The sequence below is a fragment of the Scardinius erythrophthalmus genome (assembly GCF_964197995.2).
Source record: "Scardinius erythrophthalmus genome assembly, chromosome: 8".
Taxonomy (NCBI): Eukaryota; Metazoa; Chordata; class Actinopteri; order Cypriniformes; family Leuciscidae; genus Scardinius; species Scardinius erythrophthalmus.
In genome coordinates, this window is record NC_138228.1 from 12,959,636 (window position 1) to 12,982,566 (window position 22,931).

At 41.7% G+C, this 22,931-nt stretch overlaps 1 protein-coding gene across 3 annotated transcripts in view; it reads left to right on the top strand.

Moving 5' to 3' along the window:
• The window catches only part of mtss1la (MTSS I-BAR domain containing 2a), a 41,092-nt gene extending 24,831 nt beyond the window's left edge, over positions 1-16,261 (top strand). Inside the window, exons 8-15 of one of the 3 annotated variants that reach the window (XM_081372465.1) lie at positions 6,258-6,365; positions 6,511-6,608; positions 7,724-7,856; positions 7,953-8,027; positions 8,271-8,420; positions 8,710-8,865; positions 9,793-9,961; positions 14,924-16,261. In XM_081372465.1, the coding sequence (XP_081228591.1) occupies positions 6,258-6,365; positions 6,511-6,608; positions 7,724-7,856; positions 7,953-8,027; positions 8,271-8,420; positions 8,710-8,865; positions 9,793-9,961; positions 14,924-15,699 (1,665 nt within the window). In that variant the 3' untranslated portion in view covers positions 15,700-16,261. The remainder of the gene's footprint in view (positions 1-6,257; positions 6,366-6,510; positions 6,609-7,723; positions 7,857-7,952; positions 8,028-8,270; positions 8,421-8,709; positions 8,866-9,792; positions 9,962-14,923) is intronic. The other 2 variants (XM_081372466.1, XM_081372467.1) reach the window with 2 other exon arrangements.
• Positions 16,262-22,931: the final 6,670 nt, after the last annotated feature.

Genomic DNA, 22,931 nt, shown 5'->3' on the forward strand with positions numbered 1-22,931 from the left:
GGGGGAGATTCTGTGCGACTCTGTTCATGCGGGAACAAAATTTCATGCAAAGACACACACCAGGTCTGCTCTGCATGTCTCGGGCTGAAACATGCTCAATTGGCTATCGAGAATCCCGGTTCATGTGAACATTGCGCACGCTTCACCATGAAGAGCCTTCGTCGCAGGCTAGCACGCCAAGCTAGCTTGTCTGGCATGGATCCCCTCATGACACCTAGCCCCGCGCCAGCTGCCACCCCGCAGGTATCCATCCCTGTAGAGCTGCCCACCACAGCAGCTCTATCCTGGAGTGAGCAGCTCGATGTGTGCATGCCTCTACCTACCGAACCCAGTCTGAGCTCGGACGAGGAAGAGGACGCGCTTAATTACGAGGGAGAGGAGCAATCGGACTTCCTTCTTTCCGAAGAGGAAGATTTCGAGGACTCACCATTCCTCACCTTTCGCACAACCGGCACAGCTCCTCGCTGCGGCGGGACCCATGGAAGAGGCGGGCGGGCCACCACCCTCCCCGCTCGTGAGTGTTGATCTGCAAGATGTGTGCAAACGCGCTGCAGGGAAACTTAATATTCCGTGGCCGACCGTGGTAGCAGAGACTGCAAAGTCTCGCTATGAGGGGAAGAGGCTGCCGAGTGCAAAACGAGCAGCACGGCAGCTCCTTCCTGTTTTCCCAGAGCTCCTCGAGGAGCTCGCGGTTACATGGAAGGACAAGCCGTTTACCAGCAAGATGCCAGTGCAGGGCGGCTCCGTTCTCGATGTGGAGGGGATGGAGAAGGAAGGCCTTCTCCGATTGCCCCCCATGGAGCCACTGGTTGCCGCGCACTTGCAACCGAAGCGCACGGCGGCTGCAAATCCGACCTTGCCATCTAAAGCTGACCGTTTCCAGTCCAGCATGACGGAGCGCGCTTATAAAGCAGTCGCACTCTCTGCCAGGGCTATGAACGCGATCTCTCTGCTGACCGCATACCAAGCGGAGCTGCAGGACGAAGTGTCTACCACACCAGGTCAGACACACTGGGAAGAGATCTGTGTTGTCACGGATCTCTCTCTGCGTCTTCAGAGATGCGCGGTTCAAGCTGCTGGGAAAGCCATGGCCACAATGGTTATCCAAGAGAGAGGGCGATGGCTTAATCTGGCTAATCTCTCTGACAGGGAAAAAGAAGCCATCCTGGATGCACCGGTCGTTCCAGAGGGCATTTTTGGCTCAGCTCTGACACTGATGCAAAAACGATGCGAAGAGAAAAAGAGGGACGACGAGGCTTTGCAACTCTGTATGCCGAGAAAGACACAGACTGCACCTCCTCCGCCACCCCGGCAGACCTTCGCGCAGGTTACGGCCCGCCCACCTCCCAGCTTTCGCATTCCGAAACGGCAGAGACCTATCGTGAGTGCAGCGGGTCAGAGTGGAGTGCAAGAGCAGAGATCTGGCTGGCATAGGAAGAACTATCCGCCTTCAGCAGCTCAGACGGTCCAGCCAGCCCCTCAGCCTCATCCCCAGCCCCATCTTCAGGGAGCGAGGAGGAAGAAGAAGGCAGTTTGACACGGTCTTCCCCAAGGGAGGGAGTCAACAGCCCCCCAGTTGGCTAGCTCCCGACCCTCAGTCGTTCAGCGTTCAACACATGACGAGTTCCTCGGTGCACAGATGTTCTGTGGGGAAAACAGCGCCCGGTTGGGCCGGGGGAAACAGAGCGGTGAAAAGGAAAAGACACGGTGCAGTGGTGCACACCCACCCACTAGTCACAAGCACTTTTCATGTTCAAAACTCAATAAAGTTTTCACTGTACCCCCAAAGAATGTTGCAAAACACATTTCCCCAAAAAATGTTGCAAAACATGTTCACAGAGCACACTATAACATCACCTCAGGGAGCGTTCGAGCCCTTAGAGGTGATGAGCCACACAGACTCAGTCCAAACTCTAAGTGTACACGCATGCGCAGTACAGACCACAAACTCGTTCATGACTCAGCCACACGATGGCGCCAGAACGCTACAAATAGATTACTGGCGAGAGTGCACACAGTCCCGCTGGGTATTAAAGACAATACAATTCGGGTACAGGCTGCAGTTTGCAAAGTCCCCCCCGCACTTCAAAGGGATAATTCATTCTCAGGTGCGGGGAGAATTAAAGCACGTTCTTCAGGACGAGATAAACTCCCTGTTGAAGAAAAGGGCGATACGAGTGGTCCCACCCGAGGAAAGCCGCAGTGGGTTTTACTCGAGATACTTTCTAGTCCCAAAGAAAGGAACTCGTGCTCTTCGTCCCATATTAGATCTACGTGCGCTGAACAAATACCTAAGGAAGTACAAGTTCAGAATGCTCACTCATGCCACACTCCTAAATCTGGTGCGCCCGGGCGATTGGTTCACATCAATCGACCTGAAAGACGCATACTTTCACATAAACATATACCCACCCCACAGGAAATTCCTGAGGTTTGCTTTCCTGGGAGTAACATACGAGTACCTGGTTCTACCATTTGGCATGTCTCTCAGCCCGAGAGTATTTATAAAATGTACAGAAGCGGCCCTTACCCCGCTCAGGGAAAGGGGCATTCGTCTCGCTACCTACATAGACGATTGGTTGGTGACAGCTCAGTCAAAGCAAGAAGCGAAAAATCACACAACTATGCTTCTGGAACACATTCAGAAACTGGGTTTAAAGTTAAACACCGAAAAGAGTGTTTTGACTCCCGCACAGTCTATAACATATCTGGGGCTGTTACTGGACTCTGTGACATTCAGAGCGCGACTGTCAGAGGACAGGGTGGGAAAATTCACCCTATGCCTGGCCGAGTTTCAGAGGGGGAAAACTGTTTCCTTCCGCACATGCCTCAGATTATTGGGTCTGATGGCCTCAGCCCTAATGGTTATTCCCTTAGGCAGACTATTTATGAGGGAATTTCAGCGCTGGGTAGCATCTCTGAGACTGGACCCACTAAGACACTCCCGAAGGAGAGTGAGAGTGACGTCAGAGGCAGTCTTTGCACTGCGCCAGTGGAGATTCCCAACCTTCTTGGTTCAGGGGGTTCCTATGGGTGTGGTTCGAACCAGAAAAGTCATAACGACGGACGCGTCGTTGTCCGGTTGGGGGGGCATTCACGAGGGCAGGATAGTGAATGGAAGATGGGGTCATCATCTGACCGATCTTCACATAAACTATCTGGAAATGCTGGCCGTGTTTCTAACGTTGAAGCATTTTCTTCCTTTTCTGAAAGGATATCATGTTCTTGTGAGAACGGACAACACCACAGTTGTGGCATATATAAATCGACAGGGGGGCCTAAGATCGCTTCCCTTACACACGCTGGCACGCAAACTGATTTTGTGGAGCCATGCCAATCTTTTATCCCTGAGAGCGACGCACGTACAGGGCGTTCTGAACCAGGGTGCGGATCTGCTATCCAGGGGAAATCCACTCTACGGAGAGTGGAAATTGAAAAAGGAAGTGGTCGAACAGATTTGGGAATTATACGGCAGAGCGACAGTGGACCTGTTTGCGTCCCACGACAATGCTCAGTGTCCTCTGTTTTTCTCCCTGAAAGATCAGAGCGCGCCTCTGGGGATAGATGCGCTGGCACACGACTGGCCCCGCACTCTTCTGTATGCGTTCCCACCGATAGTATTAATATCCCCAACACTCTACAGAGTGAGGGAGGGGGGACTAAAGCTGATTTTAATAGCTCCGAGGTGGCCAGGGAAATACTGGCTGGCGGAGATCATACGTATGCTATACAAAGACCCGTGGTCTCTCCCGTTACGCAGAGATCTACTGTCACAGGCGGGGGGGGAAATCCTTCATCCCCATCCAGAACGCTTGGCACTATGGGCCTGGCCTGTGAGTGGTTAAATTTGAACACAACCGGTCTGTCTGACAATGTCATCAGAACTATACAGAATGCTAGAGCTTCGTCGACTAGGTCTCTCTACGACTGCAAATGGGGCGTTTTTGAGCGCTGGTGCGCGGCTAAGAATGAGATTCCTTTTCAATGCTCAGTGGCAATAGTTCTATCATTTCTACAGGATTTGATAGACCAGGGAAAAGCGTTTTCAACCGTCAAGGTGTATCTGGCCGCTATTTCTGCTTGTCACATAGGTTTTGATAGTAAAACCGTTGGGCAGCATCCTTTAGTGTGCAGGTTCATGAAGGGCGCGCGTCGCGTTTTGCCAGTTTCAAAACCGCTTTCCCCTTCATGGGATTTAGCACTGGTACTTGATGCGCTCTCAATGTCCCCGTTTGAGCCACTGGACAAGATTGATTTTAAAATAATGTCGTTTAAGACGGCGCTGCTGTTAGCTTTGGCTTCAGCGAAACGCGTAAGTGAGATTCATGCGCTTTCGGTGCATTCAGCATGTATGCAGTTCATGCCCGGGGATGCAGGGATAGTTTTGAAGCCTAATCCTGCATTTATGCCCAAGGTAGTTAATTCTGTCACTCCTTTTGAGCTAAAAGCTTTCTATCCACCACCTTTTGCTTCATTGAGACAGCAAAAGCTAAATGAGTTATGCCCTGTGCGTGCTTTACGCATCTACATAGAAAGAACCAGAGGGTTCAGGGAGAGTGATCAGCTGTTCGTATCTTGGATGAAGCCAAGAATGGGGAAGCCGATTACTAAGCAGCGCTTGTCGCACTGGATAGTGGAGGCGATTTCATTGGCATATTCCAGTAAGGGCCATGCGCCCCCGACTGGTTTACGTGCGCACTCAACACGGGGAATGTCAACTTCGTGGGCTTTCTTTAAAGGAGTCACGATACAGGATATTTGTAAAGCGGCGAGTTGGTCCTCACCGCATACGTTTGCAAGGTTTTATAAACTGGATGTTACAGCTCAAACTTTGGCGCATGCAGTTTTGAGCGTTGGAGTTGAGTCATGAAACTTTCAGCCCTAGAGGTGGTGCTGTGGTTGGCAGGAGACTTCGAGGCAGGCTATCTGGCATTACGGGAGTTAGTATATCCCATAGTGAGACACCGAAACGTATGCTTGAAAGAGAACAATAGGTTACTTGCGTAACCCCGGTTCTCTGATAGCATTAAGTGAGGTGTCTCACCAGATCACCCTCCTTGCTGTGTGAAGCGAGGAAGAGGTGTGCTTGTTTTGAATGTCGTAATGACGCAGTGCTGCTCCTCTTATACTGAGGGGTGGGGTAGCCACTCCCAGACACTGCGTCATGTCTGCCAGCCAATTGGGGCTGGCGTAATGTAATAGGACTTCTGTGGAATCCGCGGAAGGGGCGTATCCCATAGTGAGACACCTCACTTAATGCTATCAGAGAACCGGGGTTACGCAAGTAACCTATTGTTTTTCATGTTGTTTATGTGTCTATGTGGTGTTTTTAATATGCTTTAAGACAAACTATGTGAAAATTCATAAGTCAACACCATTGCTAAGTATTTTCTCCTTAATACTGCAGTGAAAAAAAGATATCTTAATGATTAATCTTAATGTTTCTTACATTACAAACTACCTTGTAACCAATCACGTCAATGTGCGGGTGGGCTTTAGCATATCATTAAATAGGCTACGAAGCACGGGAGTCTCAAGAGAAGCCATGTTACCCTGGTATATTTTTCTGTTGATATGAAAAGTTGTGTACATTTAGCAATATAGCGGTTGAATTATGTATTTGATGCCTTTCTCCACTGACGTTCCATGTTGTTCAAAGCGTTTCTATGGATGCTGATTTTTAGAAGGCAGCCGTATGACTCTGAGATGGCGAACGGGACCATGGTTTGTCGTTTGTGTAACATTAGCAACACATTATTAGCTATTTGATGATAACATAGTAAAGCAAAAGGCTAATCATATTAATTACCGTTATGTGTCCGACGTTGAAGAGAGTGATAAATGAAACGCATTTCCATTCTGATACATCGACTTGTAGAAGAGCCTGGATGAGTGAGTGGAGTCGGGGCTCATTTGCATATTCATGTATCCATTAAAAACTTTAAATTGCCATTTTGGTGTTCAAAGATGAGTTTTACTTCAAGAGGTCTAGCAAGATTATTTCTTCTTTTGTGTGTGTGTGTGTGTGTGTGTGTAATATATTGTATATATTTTTTCATAGGATTTAAAATGGAATCTATCTATCTATCTATCTATCTATCTATCTATCTATCTATCTATCTATCTATCTATCTATCTATCTATCTATCTATCTATCTATCTATCTATCTATCTATCTAAAATGAAATGGCAAAATTTAATTTAATTAATCAAATATCTAATTAATCAAATTAATCAACATCAACCTCTTTCCTCAGATCGGTGAAATTGCCATGCTGGGAGAGGCCACTCACCTTCAGGCCATTATTGATGACCTCACTGTGTTGACCACTGACCCACATAAACTACCAGAGGCCAGTGAACAGGTGCTTAAACATACACATGAAAATCATTTAACAAACATACACACACACACACACACACACACACACACACACACACACACACACACACACACACACACACACACAGATAATAATAATAAGGACATATTAATTTGACTTTCACTAGGTGATTTTGGATCTTAAGGGGTCTGACTACAACTGGTCCTACCAGACCCCACCTTCTTCTCCCAGTAGTGTTGGATCCAGGAAGAGCAGCCTTTGCAGGTGCTTGTCTCATCATTTTTATCACAATTAAGATTTCCCATCAGTGCAAAATTGAATTAATTCATGTCGGCTACTGTTTTATAATGATATTATTAAGCCAAACACTCTTACAAATAAAGATTCCAAAAGAGGGCTTTCATATAAGCCGCTTTCCGACCAAATAGTTACAGGAACTTAGTTCTAGGAACTGTCCACTTCTAAACAGTTCTAAGAACTACTCTCCCCCAAACTCGGTTTTGCTGTTTGCGTTCGCACTGGCCAAGTGTCCATAGGAACTGGTAGGAGGGGTAAGGGAGTGACGCAAGCACAGTGACTTTTATTTTGGCGGCGCTGAGAACACCAGAGCAAACAATGCTCACATTCTGTGTTCATTAGTTAGCGATCTGTCTAACACAGTGCTGTTTAACATGTTATTAGATAGAACTGTTATAGAAAGTAGACAGTATATGAAAAAAGGTTATTAGCCTATGCCGTGTGGTTGATGTCCAGTGTTGCTAGCTGAGCAGAAATACATAATCATGTTTGACTTGGTCCCCTCAAAGTTGCGTTGGATTTTCTCTTCAGCATAAAGGTTTAGAGACCCATCTATCACTGTTTTCCGTGTTTGTATAGTTAGTTATGGAGTAAATATATAGGCTATAATCTGTGTGTTTACATTCTAGCTGTTTTAAAAATGGCAGGTGCTGGTGTTCCGCGTGCATTCGGCCAATCAGCCTACACTAAAATCACGGGTAGTTCCTATAGTGCTGTTTTAGACCCTACTCCAAAGTAGGACCTAAATTAGTTCCTCCAAATGGAGTTCCTAGAACTAAAATCGTTCCTTGTTCCTGCGGTGCGAACACGCCGACATCCGGGTACTTTAGCCAATAGTTCTAGGAACTGTGAAAAGGTTCCTCCGGTCGGAAAGCAGCTATTGATGCCATAGAAGAACCATTTTTTAGTTCCCCAAAGAACCTTTTGAACAACTCTCAAAAGAACAATTTTTCCTTACTTTTGGGGAAGGAAAAGGTTCAGTAGATGTTAAAGATTTTTATGGAACCATAGATGCCATATACCTTATTTTGTTATTTGCTAGTTTTGGGAATAACACTAATGATTCTCTGTGTTCCTCTCAGTTTGGTGCATCTGCCACCAGGTGGCGCTCATCGCCTGAGCAGCGTCTCCTCTCATGATTCTGGATTTGTCTCTCAAGATGCGAACGTGCACTCCAAACCTCCCTCCCCCATGCCGTCTGACATCACTAGCCAGGTCTTTAGCAGTTCATCTGGTGTTTTGTTTTCATCTGTTATGTTTAATTTCCAGATCCATTTGACTGACCTATCTTTATTTATCTCTGGTAAACAGAAGTCCTCCAGCTCTGCATCCTCAGAGGCTTCAGAAACCTGTCAGTCAGTCAGTGAGTGTGGCTCTCCGACAATAGTAAGTATTATTTTATTTCTGGAATTTGAATAAATACATGGTTTAATTACTTAAGCTCTTTGGTTGGCACCTTAAACTTACTTTTTTTTTGTTAAGTTGACAGAACTCTGTTGTCATTATTTGTCTTGTATGTTTCTTTGATTTAAAACTATCAAGCATAATGCCCATATAATGTGTATATGGGCATTAAATGGTGTTGTTCTCCGTATTTGATTGGGCCATCCTGTCGTTCCGTTTCCACAGTTCGGCTCATCCTTTGCTACCTTTCGCCCTGCTCACTGTTTTAATGACTCCATCAGGCCTCACTCTTACATACTTCCTGCGTCCCCTTCCTATAATCAATCCCCTGGATCAAACTCCCCTTCACCCACATCAAAGGTTCCTTACTGGAAGGTTTGTTTTTCATTTCGACCATTCGGTCAGCCATTGTTTGCTTTATGTTCTGTTATTTTTTGCAAAACATTATTAATTTGAATTTGTTAACTTTTTATCTCATCCCATTTAATTTCTTTGCCATCAGCTTTTCTTTATTAACCAACATCTGGCTCAGGCTTGCTGGTTATTTTTGTTGATTAAAATGAACATCTACTAAATAAGTCAATTGAAATTGCAGACCCAATGCACAGGTCCTGTCCTATTCTGGCTATATTTCCATGACCCTGAAAACAATTTCCTCTTGCAGCAGGACTGGTCAAAGGCAGGTCACTATGAGCAGACGGCTGTACCCCAACAGCGCAGGACTGAGGCGGCAGAGCCCTCTAGTGGACTGGGAGGAAACGGAATAATTCACCCTGAGGATCCTTATAGGCTTGCTAGGATGAATTCTAAAGATGTCAAGGTCCTGAGAATATATTTTTTATATATAAAAATAAAAACATTAATGAATATATACAGTACCGGTCAAAAGTTTGGAAACATTACAATTTTTTTTTGATAGAAGTCTCTTATGCTCATAAATCCTGGATTTATTTGATTTAAAATACAGGAAAAAAAACAGTAATATTGTGAAATATTATTACTTATATATTAATTTTAAAAATAATTTATTTCTGTGCTGCAAAGCTGAATTTTCATTAGTCATTACTCCAGTCTTCAGTGTCACGTGATCCTTCAGAAATCATTCTAATATGCTGATTTATTATCAATGTTGGAAACAGCTGTGCTGCCTAATATTTTTTTATAACCTGTGATACTTTTTTTCAGTATTCTTTGATGAATAAAAAGTTAAAAAAAGAACAGCATTTATTTAAAATTGAAATATTTTATAACAATATACACTACCGTTCAAAAGTTTGGGGTCAGTAATTTTTTTCTTTCTTTTTTTGAAAGAAATGAACACTTTTATTCAGCAAGAATGTATTAAATTGATAAAAAGTAATGGTTTATATTTATATTGTTAGAAAATTACTATTTTGAATAAATGCTGTTCATCAGTGAACTGTTTTCAACATTGATAATAAATCAGCATATTAGAATGATTTCTGAAGGATCATGTGACACTGAAGACTGGAGTAATGATGCTGAAAATTCAGCTTTGCAGCACAGAAATAAATTATATTTTAAAGTATATTAAAATAGAAAACCATTATTTTAAATCGTAATAATATTTCACAATTTTACAGTTTTTTCCTGTATTTTTGATCAAATACATGCAGGCTTAAGAGCATAAGAGACTTTTATAAAATACATTAAAATTAGTAATGTTTCCAAATGTATATACTGTATATATATAAATTAAAATTTTCTCTTCTTTTCTTTCCCATAGCATGTTAAGCCGATGTCATCTGCCGCTAGTGAGCTGGCTATGGTTCTGACTCGTGGGCTTAGTGTAGATCAGCAGCAGAAGAGCAGCTGTGATTCTCTGCAGTACTCCAGTGGATACAGCACTCAGAACACTACACCATCATGTTCAGAGGACACTATCCCTTCACAGGGTAAGACACACAGACAAACATAAACACACAAAAAAGTGCAGTTGCACATGTACAGTTGGTACAGCCTTCAAAACACATGTCCATTCCATTCAGAGAATAGTGTGTGTTCACACACACAAATATTGTGTTTGACCAATTTTGATTGCTCACTGGATGCGAATTGTAGATTCAACAGACTGCTGCTAAGTCAACGAAACTGAACTTTAATAATTTAAAAGCATAGAAATAGTATAATGCAGAAATTATGTAACCAATAAAAATAAAATTAACAGTTTTACACATATGTAACAATTTCTATTGATAGTTTTCAGTATTGAATGAACTATAAGTTTATGTAAATACACTACCGTATAAAAGTTGGGGGTCCCCGTACTAAAAATAAGTTTATTCAAGTGTGCTATTAGTATACTTTTTTAAAACTAAAAATAAGAAAGTCTACTTTTTATGTACTTCTCAGAAATATACTTAAAATTGCACTTATATGAATAGTTCACTTAAAAATGAAAATTTTTACTCACCCTCAAGTTGTTTCAAACCTGTATGAATTTCTTTCTTCTGTTGAACACAAAAGAAGACATTTTGAAGAATGTCAGTAACCAGACAGTTGATGAACCCCATTGACTTCTATAGTAGAACAAAAAATACTTTGGAAGTCAATGGCGTACATCAACTGTTTGGTTTCCGACATTCTACCAAAGTTTGTTTTTCTTTTAAAAATAAATTAATACTTTTATTCAGCAAGGATGCATTGAATTGCTCAAAAGTGACGGCAAAGAAATGTATAATGTTACAAAAGATTTTCATTTCAAATAAAAGCTGTTCTTTTAAAAGGGTGGTATAATGCCCTTTTCACAAGATGTAAAATAAATCTCTGATGTCCCCAGAGTGTGTATGTGAAGTTTTAGCTCAAAATGCCACACGGATAATTGTATATAGCATGTTAAAGTTGTCACTTTTTGAGGGTGAGCAAAAACGCACCGTTTTTGTGTCTGTCCCTTTAAATGCAAATGAGCTGCTGCTCATGGCACAGAGGGCGGAGCTTGTGTCCTTTTACCTCACACTGACATGCACTGAAATTTCAAAAACCTTTAGCCTTATGTTCAAACCGGAGTTAGACAATGATAGAGAGACTCAAGAAGAAGTGACAACATGTAGACATTTCTGAATGGTTAGTTGATGAATTTATGTAGCTTATGTGTAGTTATCTTCTAGTCATTGATTAGCATATTCTGTCATGATAATCTATAAATCGCGTTACCGGGGGGTGGGGTTTATGTAAATTTTATGGTTAGTGATGTCACTAACCCGGGACGAAGCTCGTGTAGTCCCTACCAGCCGTTTGTTGTAGTCATTAAAAAACTATTTCTTTAAAAGCGAATGTCTCCCTTTGCTTTGAACTTTGAGCTTCATAACTTTGTAGATGTTGTTTATGCTCAAATAGCAATATTACACACTAACTAAAGTTAAAAGAGTGAAATTATTATCAACCAGCCCTTTAAACTTTGTAAAAAAAAACAATAAAAAAGACAATATTCATCATGAAAAATAAAGTAAATGCTTTGACTGTGAATTGGTCATATAGAAGACAGGCCTGAGTGACCCAAATGACCTAGGCTGCCATGGTCAGCTAGAAGAGTAAATATATGTTTTAACATGTGTTGGGTGCTTCTCTCACAGAGATAGAGAGAGCAGGTAAATCTCATAAGCTTGAAGAAGTCATTCAAATCATTTGATATTTAGAAGATAACTTGATTAACAACCACTCAAAGGATATATTTTTAAGCAGCGGTGGATTCAAGAATCCAACCCTTCAATATATATATATATATATATATATATATATGTTACATATAACATTCAGTGGCACGTGCCACTCAGATACTGATGTGCCACAAACTGACGACAGGTTTGAAAAACAAAATATTACAGACTTTAATACGTTTAATCGACATTTATTTAAAAATATCACTAAAATAGGCTATTTATTTATCATCTGTCAGTCACTACGGGAGGTGTCACAACATACGGCGACATGTTCCGTGACACAGTGTCAGTATTCCGCGATAATGTCAGTGGCACTTGGCACTATCCACTGGCACATGTCACAAGGTTTAAGTGGCACATGCCGATGAAAACCGGATATGCCAGTAAGCATAGCGACATATGCCATTGGCTTCTGTGTCATCATACCACTACTGTGCGTCGGGTGCTTTTTTTGACATGACGCACCACCCAGAATACCCGGTTAAAGTCACTGGTGTATACAGTGTACTTAATATTAACATTTCTGTTGCATTAGTGTATCTTTATGCATTATGGGATGGCTGCCTGAAGTGCTTCCTTGTATCTTAGCTTATCTTTTGGAACAGTCTTTGAGTCGAAAGTGTGCTTATGATGCCTTAAAATACTACCTAAGATTATACTAATACTACAAGAGCCACAGTTTTATCAATTTAAAGGTGCTCTAAGCGATCCCGGGAGTCATAACTTCTTGTTGACATTCGAATTGTTGTCAAACAAAACGGAGGCTAGCTAGAACCTCCCTCCTCCTCATCCCGTCTCCTCCCTCCTCCCCTCCCTTCCGACATAAAGGAAAGTCAAAATAGTCACTACAAACAAAGTTAAGTTTTACTGATACTTCATTCAATGTGTAATGTCGCCAAGTTAGATAAATGCTTTTATATATTGCAGAACAGAATGCAGAAAAAGAGAAACATTATCTTAAAATCATTTCGCCACCTGCGGTTATAACTATAGCTCCCATACAAGGACGCAATAATAGCAAGATAACGTTAGCTTCGCGTTTCCCAGTGAGCATAAACAACGGCCGCGTCGTAAACTAATTTAGTCAAAGTTGTCAATAGCTTAACGTTATAAATGAACATTCAAATTCATAACAAACAGTGGGTGAAAACAATCATTCACACAAATTGTCTGTTGTGAATTTGCTTGATCATTTACAATAGAGATTGATCGCTGCTAGAAACATACATGTTGTATTCACCAAAGTTAAAGGTCCCATGACATGCTACTTTTTGTAGGCTTTAATATAGGCCTTAGTGGTCCCTAGTACTGTATCTGAAATCTCTTTTCAAAAATTCAGCCTCGGTGCAGAATTATAGCCACTACAAGCCAGTCCCAGAATGAGCTTCCTTCAGACAGGCCGTTTCGGTGTCTGTAGCTTTAAATGCTAATGAGGAGGAGAAAGGCGGCGCAAGGTGTAGGGTGGGTGTGGCCTTGACCATCTTGCGCAACGGTACCGGTCCGTGCATGTTTACGTTGGATATAGCAATGGCACGAAGACACGCAGTCGTTCAAGCATTTCAGTTTGACCCAGAATCTGATCCGGATGGAGAAGCAACAACTCAGCGGTTCCAGCAGGACGTTTCCGAATGGTTAGTTTAAAATATTATGTCTGGATACGGTACTTTATTCGGATGGTTTACAGTTATTATCATGTAGCTAACGCTAACCTACTGTTGCCTTTTCATGAGAGATCTGTAACATCTGTAATTTATCTTATTACAATTACATCATCAAGCTCTGCGATCTTGAAATGCGGATATCGCGCGCGCCGTATAACCAACAGGAAAACGGTTATCCAAATAACAAAGAAGTGTACAACACTCGCGTTACAGTGTGTGTATTCACACACATAAACTGCATAGCTGCATAGCTAATGTGACAGCCACATTCTACGTGTAACAGTCTAGGCAACCATAAACAGTAAAGCAACACACTTATATATCATTAGTTGACTTACTGTTCCGAGGTGTGTAACGTTAGCTGAGCCAAAGAGAGTGATCCAGACTTTAGTTTCAGACGTTCAGCAAGCCCAGCTCTGTATTAACCCTTCGGTGTTCATTTGTACATCCAATTATTGAGCAATTGTTATGCTTCGCTCGCTCAAAAGCCATGATATCTATCGTGGACAAACTAAAATCGCGCGCGCATTCCTACTTCCTAGCTCATTTTCTCATGGGCGGAAAATATTCTCTGGGTGGGCAAAGCAGAGACAGGGGAGGTAACATTCCTCCTTATAACGTCACAAGGAGGAGATTCAAGATCAGCGCGATTGAGCTTCCATTTTCTCAAAGGCAGAGAAAGATAGCAATAGCTCGATTTACACCGATTGAAATTTCTAGAAACTTGGGGACCATATACAGGCTAGGGGAACTCATATTAATGTTAAAAAACCTCAGAAAGTGAAAATTTCATGTCATGGGACCTTTAACGCTGACTGCATAGATCTAGCTAATTACATCCTTGTGTTGGTTTAGCGAACATGAACGTCAGTTTAGAAAGAAAAATGGATTTACCTGTTCTGCCAAAAACAGAGCAACTATGTCGGATTGGAAGCCCTTCTGCCGGCGGAGTTCTCGCCACCTTTCGAAGGTTTTTCCGATGTAAATTCGGGACTTCGTGCGTTCCTTATCCTTGTCACTTATCTTTGTCCCTCTTCTTTGCAATTTGTTCATCGGAACGTCGTCTCTTTGGTCGTGTGTCGGCCATAATTCAAACTTCCCTCTTCATGCTTCTCTCTCCTCCTCACACACCCTTCACGTGCACATGCACTAACCCCCCAAATCCCACCCTCCAATACTTCTTGTCGGTTATTGGCTGGAACTCTGTTTATTATGTTTCGTGGTGCGGGTGAGCCCAGTTTGTTTTTGTTGCCGTTTGTGGAGCCTGTGGTGTCTAGAGGGACCGCGTTTTTTTACAATGTGTTCAGGGGACAGGCAGCTAGCGGATAGTGAGGAGATGCTTGCTGTATGTGACAAAAAATGTTTTGGCCTAAAAAACGCGTCGCATCACTTAGAGCACCTTTAATAAACTGTATTTGATTCTAAACCTTTTTGCTAACAGACCAAAAACACAAATACGATCCATTGCTTGAAGTCAGAGTTTGTTTGTTGTTTGTTCAGGCTAAGAGAGTTCTTCTCTTCCGTTTTCTCTTTGCAGGATCTGAATATGATTGTTATTCCATGAATGGCGACGGTGATAACGACACACAGACAGACTTCGACAAGTCCTCCACCGTCCCTCGCCACAGCAACCTAGCTCAGAACTACCGGCGTATGATCCAGACCAAGAGGCCCGCCAGCACTGCAGGACTGCACGGAGCAATGGGTGCCCAGGGAACCTCAACAACCAACGGGAAGGGAAGTGGTGTTATAGCCTCAGGAACGGCCACCATTCGTAGAACCCCTTCATCTAAAACAAACGTGAGACGTACCCCGTCCAGTGTGGGTCCGATCCCCATTCGACCACCTATCGTCCCCGTAAAGACTCCTACTGTCCCAGACTCACCTGGATTCCCCAGCCCTCCTCCTGAGCACAATGGAAGTGAGGAAAGTCTGTACAGTGATGAAACGTTGGAAATTTTAGAGTACAAAGCCTCTCCCAAGCGAATGAGCCTGCCATCGTGGGGAAGAGCTGGCGGTGGGAGTGTCTATGCCCAGCAACACGGAGCTGCGGGCTTCAGTTCAGAAGAAGAGCAGATGCTTGCCGCCAATCGCCACAGTCTGGTGGAGAAGATTGGAGAGCTGGTCGCTAATGCTCAGGCTCTCGGTGAGGGCCAGTTCCCGTTCCCCACGGACCCTCAGGCCAGCCAGGGCCACCAGCAGGATCAAGGGCATGAGAAAGGGGGAGAAGATATGTTGAAGACCATCCGTAGAGGGGTGCGTCTCAGAAAAGCGGCCTGCAACGACAGATCAGCACCAAGGATCATGCGATAGTTCAGTACTGCGTATCCTGCCAAGTCTACAGCTATAGACTCGCCGAATGAAGAGGAACAATATATAATGTGAGATATGAGAAGATGGTGATTTTTCAGTGTTAAAATCTGGCATCTAACAACTAATAGGCCAGTATCAATGTTACATGTTGAGTGTGTTTGGACACAATACTCATCTGGACTATTATTGTTGTAGTTATATTCACCAGATTTGGACTTGTATCTCTTTGACAGTCATATTATGATGGACATATTATGGCCTGAAGGACGAGAATGTAATGTTTAAAATGTGTATTAACATACTAGTAATGTCGGTTGTTCCTTTTTTGGAGTCACACTTTGTAATGACTATGTTCTTCATGTTACTTCTATGTAAATGCTATGTAAAAAAAAAAAAAAGACATTTCTCTTCCCACAAGTAACTATTCTAAAGAGCCAAAGTCTTGTTCTCAACTGAAAAGCTGCAAAAAATGGCTTATACCGCAGCTCAGTCTCAGATGGACCACACAATCGAATCACCGCACATGCTGTAAACTGCCAAATAAAGCACATCAGTTGTACTAGACCAGAGTAAAGATTGTTTTTGTTGTTGTTGTTGTTGATGAACAAAAAACTGTTGAATACTTGTGGATAATTTTAGAAATGCGCCATCCATTTTTTATTGGAATTGTCCAGCAGGTGGTGTGAGTTCCTTAATTTATGAAGCAGATGTTTGTTTGTTTGTTTGTACACTGTATCATGGTAATGAAATGTTTGTTGGACATTACCATGATTGGAGTGCCATGTAAATATCACTTAATATGAATATACAGTCATACAGTACAATGGTAGATATTACCATGTTTTTGGGTGATACTATAATATGCTTTGAAGCCTTGTGGCCATGTAAATACAACTGAATATTGGTACAATCATACAGTACCATAGTATGTATTGTATATACATAATTTATAACTTTTGTGCATTACCATGATGATACCATGGTATTCTTTGCTTTGAAAGTCCATGTAATACCTTTGAATATGCAAATCATATACCAATGTGGTATAGTACTTTTATTATGGTACTACTACCACAGTAAGCTACTTTGTTTTAAGGGTACTGTTCTGCCTAGCTCACTAACAATGCACTTGTTTTTATGCACAGAACTGGCTACCAAGTATGGAAAGGTGTGTGATCCCATTTACTCATTTACAGATCATGAAGGCTCTTTTGATCTTTTGTACTTTTGTTCAGCAGTGCCCGAGATTACCCGCATGTGGGGTTTATGTGACCCATCCCTGCGATTAAATCTAATTGATGGGATAAAGAGCCGGACGTGGGCTGAAGGAGGCGTTTGATGTGGCAGCTGGAGATCGTGAGAATGAGGAGAGGCAAAAGCCTCGGCTCCAGTCACTCATTCACTCACTCACTCATCACATCCCCGTCGCCGTCATCCCCCCCTTTCCTGATGGACGGGGACCCTCACACTCCGCTCCGGGCTACACATACAGGGATGTGACACTGGTGCGCATCCCGCCGTCAGTCGCGCAGCAAAGTGGCACGCGTGTCATTCTCCCTGACAGACGCGCTCGTCTGCCTATCCACGTTCCTCCGCTGCAAATGCGAGACATGACTGTATACTGATGGAGCCACGTCGCAAACAAGACAGCGCAGCAGAAATAAACACATCTTGAGCAATGCGATCTGATCTGGAGTATAGGGGGGTGCTTAGAGAGGGACAGCTTTACGCACAGGGACACTTGGGTAAAAGCTTTGCTTGTTTTTTAACTCTTATCTGCAAAACTGGACTTTTGGGATGAAATTGTATGTTTATCTGTATGAATTTAGAAATGTTCAGTGTTTGAACGGTGTATTATATATTTACGGTAGTATTATATTTACATAAGGGGTGTGGTCATTGGCATGACTCGGGCCTTTACACCAAAACACATTCTACGGTAGCTTAGATTATACACAAAGTTAATTAAGGGCAAATGAGACATAAGGTAAAATGGGACAGTATGAGTGAATTCGGTCAATGAGTGATTTTTTTTTTTTTTTTGCTGACGCCATCGTTGATGTGACGTCATGTAGGTGGGCGGTGCAGGCCCTAAACAGGAAGTTGACCCTGAATGGCATAAAGTGAGGAAAATTACATGGTTAGATTTCATAATAAGGTCATACAATCGTCATAGCTACTTTATTGCACAACCCTTTGATGGAAATATGAATATGATGTTGGCTTACTACTGCAACAAAATCAGTAAAAAAAATGTGCTAAATCACAATTCTATTTTTTAGAATCAGGTTGTTTTTATGTAGTCCCATCCACCCAAACACGTTCCCACAAGTTAATTTAATATGTCGTGGCCACAACAAAACTAAATTAACTGAACATGTCCCCTCCTGGTCACCGTAAAAAGCAAAAGTTAAAGTTAGTTAACTGCTCTAGATTCAGTTGCGTGAGATGAACATCAAGAACATTTGTAAAGAGAAACAGTTATGTTATGCATGTAACTCTTTGGTAGTATGATTTTACAGCATATAGGCCTATGACTACACAATAAGTTAGCAGTAGTCTATATGGGCCTATAGTAACAGTGCATGCTATATCAGTGTGCTTGTGGCCTATTTAACTGTGATTTAAAGGAACACTCCACTGTTTTTTGAAATAGGGCTTATTCACCTTCTTTCCTACATTTAGATAGGTGGGCAAATGCATTTTTGTCTCAGTGCATGCAATGTTTTAGTTTGACAGGATCGGCGCTAGCTTAGCTTAGCATAATGAATGGAATCCTTTGTTGCCAGCTAGCATGTCCTGAGTAAAAGTGATATATAAAAAAAAAAAAAAAACACCTAATTACTTCTTGTGGCCTGCGTATTCACAACAAGTACAAATAGCGATGCAGATTAACACTAGGCGATTTCCTATGCAGATATTGACTTGGGACTATATTAGGGGGAAGCACAGGCGAAGCACTGCTACTTGGGCGCAGAGATATCACGCCCAAGTAGCAGTGCTTCGCCTGTGCTTCCCCCTAATATAGTCCTTAATATATAAGTCAATATCTGCCTAGGAAATCGCCTAGTGTTAATCTGCATCACTATTTGTACTTGTTGTGAATACGCAGGCCACAATAAGTAATTAGGTGGTTTTTTTTGTTTGTTTTTTTAATATCACTTTTACTCAGGACATGCTAGCTGGCAACAAAGGATTCCATTCATTATGCTAAGCTAAGCTAGTGCCGACCCTGTCAAACTAAAACAATGCATGCACTGAGACAAAAATGCATTTGCCCACCTATCTAAATGTAGGAAAGAACGTGAATAAGCCCTATTTCAAAAAACGGTGGAGTGTTCCTTTAACGGTATGACTGACTGAAACATGCATTTTAGATATTAGAATATTAGTGTATACCAGTATGTTTATATTTATCTTTGATAAACTAACTCTTTGATCAGGGTTATAGAGCATATATTATGTGGTATTGAAGCCTATATTACAAGTGACCAGTTTATATAATTCAGTAACTAATGGTATTGAACACTGGCATCAGTGTATTTATTTCTATTCTGATTCTATTAGAGTTTAGAGCAGATGTTTTTTAGCAATTTTTTTTGCTGCACTGGACATAGGCTACAATCTCATTAAATGGTTTTGCAGTTTAGCCATTGATTATTTTTCTAATTATTTTGTCAATATTGTGATCTTGCTGGCCATTAGGTGTGGCTTTTTTTTCTCTACTGCAGTTGATATTTTTGGAGACATATAACACAAGCTATTTAAAAATAAGTGGTGTACTGATGAGAAATAATTCTTTTGTTCTTTTAAAAACAAAGCCATTGACATAAGCTTGCTGACGGATGCTGATGCTTTCAATACCTCAGAGACCAATGATGAATTACTGCAGACACACAGCGCTGAGCATGCAAATATGTCCAGCTACACTCTGATATTGCAGCAGGGGAGGACAATGTGCTTACATCTTTAAAAAAAAGACTCCCTGTTTGACTATCTCACTCTGCATTAATTTTGTTCATGATGATTAATAATTTGTCACATTAATGTTTCATTTACCATGAGCTTCATGTATATAGTGCCTCATATATATGTTTTTAGGCTAATATATGTGAAGAGTTCAGATGCAAAAGCCTCTAAGTGCAATCTGAAATTTTCTTCTAGAATGATCATTTTTATCAAGCTTGTATATTTATGTTCAGTAATTTCACTTAAATGACAATGAATAGTAAATGTTCATTGTCATTTAAGTGAAATTACTGAACTTAAACATACAAGCTTGATAAATTCTAGAAGAAAATTTCAGATGGCACTTAGAGGCTTTTGCATCTGAACTCTTCATATATATAGTGTTGAAATTAATTATATTACATTGCACTTTGTAACAGTTGTTATACTAGTTTGTAGGCTAATTTATAAACTGAAATTTCCTGTATGATCTTCTTTTCCTGGTTATTCTTAACCCATTTGCTTTTTTGTCTTCATCATTGAATATAGTCTTTAGACAGTCTAAAAAAACACACTTCATTTCAGAGACAGATTGTCTAATGAAGAGCACTTCCTCTGTTTTCTTTTTCATTGCTGTTGCTCTAGGGCCATATGCAAAGCAAAACAGATCCACTTTTGTCTCTAAAATGATTAATTCCATTTCAAAAGCGTTTAGCAACAATTCTTTGCAACAAAAAACTTTTTTTTGTTATTCCTTTACCCTTGCAACACTCTTAGAAGAAAATGTTTTATAGGGTTCTGCCAGGCCAGGCACGGCACTTCATATAACCTTTTAGGGGTTCCCATCATGGGATCATTTTATGGATTTTGTTTTAATTAATTTTTAATTACATTTTATGAATTCAACTTTATTATGTAATCATTTAAGACATTGCTCCATATAGAACCTTTCTGGCATGAAGTGTTCTTTAAAATCAAGTCAAGAACCCTAGGGTTCTATATAAAAACCCAATGGAGTAAGAGTTAAAAAGTGGGATGAAAATGTATCTATGCAATATATAAAACCTGTGTGTCTGCGTGATTTTATGGCAATATCAGTTATACAGCAACACACAGTATCATTGGTATAAAATATTTAGTTTTGCAATAGTTGTGAAATAAATCATCAGTATTCAGCGGTTTGGTATTGGGTTTGTATAGAGGATTTGTTAGAGCAAGTCAGATGACAATGAAAGAGAGATCAGAGTTTAGCTTATGCAACACCTCAAGGGAAGAAAATGTTCTTTAGCCTCGCGGTCCGTGTTTGTATGTGTCTATGTGGCTTCCAGATGGCAGGGAAGAAAACAGACTGTAGCTGCGGTGGATGGAATCCCTGATGATCTGGAGAGCTCTTTGCCGACAGCGACGTTTGTTATGGTCTTCGATGGCAAGTAGCCGAGTCCAGTGACGCGCTGGGCAGTTCTGACTGCCCCGCTGAAGGGCTTTCCGGTCTGAGGATGTGCAGCTGTCATACCAGACTGTGATGCAGCAGGTCAGAATGCTCTCAGGAAGTTCTCAATAACTGGATGAGTAGATTGAGTTTGAGACGGGTATTAATTTGATGATACAGTATGTGGGGAAAGGAATGTCACATGAATCTGTCCAGTCTTTTATTATTATGTTCTATTGACCAATAAAACAGAATCCAATACCCAAATACAATTGTAATCAAAATTATTTAACTGCCAAAATTGACAGACTTTCAGCTGTTTGCAATGAAACAAATCAAACAAAACTAAATGAAATAGCTCAACACAACAAATGTTTCAAGTGGTTTTGCCAAATTCAACTGAAAATGCTACTTTTAATGACTTTCCTCATGAGCATGGCCTCCAGTTCAGTAATATTCTTGGGTTTGGGTGCTGCAACTGCCTTCTTCAAATCTCACCAGAGATTTTCTATCGGGTTCAGTTCAGGTGACTGTGATGGCCACTGTAGAATCTTCCAGGACTTCTTCTGCAACCAAGCCTTGGTGGAATTTGAGGTAGGCTATGCTTGGGATCATTAGCCGCGTTTCCACTGTCGGGCCAGGGCCGGGCCAGGGCTTTAAACGGGCCGTGCCGGGCTAATGGCCTCGGGCCAATAGCACCGGGCATGCGTTTCCACTGTCGGGCCAGAAGCTCCACAGCGCTTCAGTAAAACACGCCCGTAACACGCCTCTCTGGGACAACGTCACACTAACCCATCATTTCACCAACAAATGGAAGTTTTATCGGAAAACTAATCAGAAATCACTGGAAACAGCGTTGAAAACAAACACGATAAAAGCGGCCATTTGCTAGCTTTTTTTTGTTTGTTTGTTTGGCAGCTACTTGAATATTTAAAACCCAAGCATCGATGTTTTACCACAGGTTTACAATAAAAAGTGATACATTGATCATAATGAATTAATTTATGTAAAAATTGCACATTAGTCACTCAGAAATAAATTACCGTTAGGTCTATTTCACAAAAGAAAGAGGACACACTTACTTTTTCAGTCGCGTCTGTTTCTTTAGCCTATCTGGTAACTTAGTTACAGGACATATTTACATCACATTTAGAAAAAATGATAATTTCTACAAATATAGGCCTACGCCATATGACCTGAGGAGCTTTAGCAATCCCATACAGATATTTTCAGTCAGAGAAACAGAGGAAGCTCCCGAAAAAAAAAAGTTACTTTATTTTTTGATAGTCCGGTTTAAAGAGACGAGACGTAGGCTATGACAGATAAAATAAAAACATGACTGTGATAGCCTTTAATATTGGTCTGATTTCTTCAAGCGTTCGCTGTTGTTTTTTTTACTGTGCGTATCTTCAAGCGTTTACTATGTTTACTATGGTAACGGCTAGCGCGCATAGTCTTTTGCATCACAAACAGAAGGCATTCAAACATGAATGCGATTTAAATTATTTTATTTTTAAGTCTTTAATGCTGACAGAATCATCCGGCGCTGCCGTCTCCCAACGGTAAACTCCTCCTCTGTTGGTAACCACTCCTCTAGTCCGAGCTGGCCCGCTTTGGCCCAAGGTATTCGACGGGCCAGAAATCCTGGCCGTTGGCCCCGAGTAAGCCCCGATCAAGCCCCGGAAGTGACAGTGGAAACGCGACTGGCCCTGGCACGCACTAGCACGGCCCGGCCCTGGCCCGACAGTGGAAACGCGGCTATTGTCCTGTTGGAAGATCCAATGATGCCCAAGCTTCAGCTTCCTCACTGACAGCATTACGTTTTCTCCTGATACGTCAATGAATTCATCTTGCC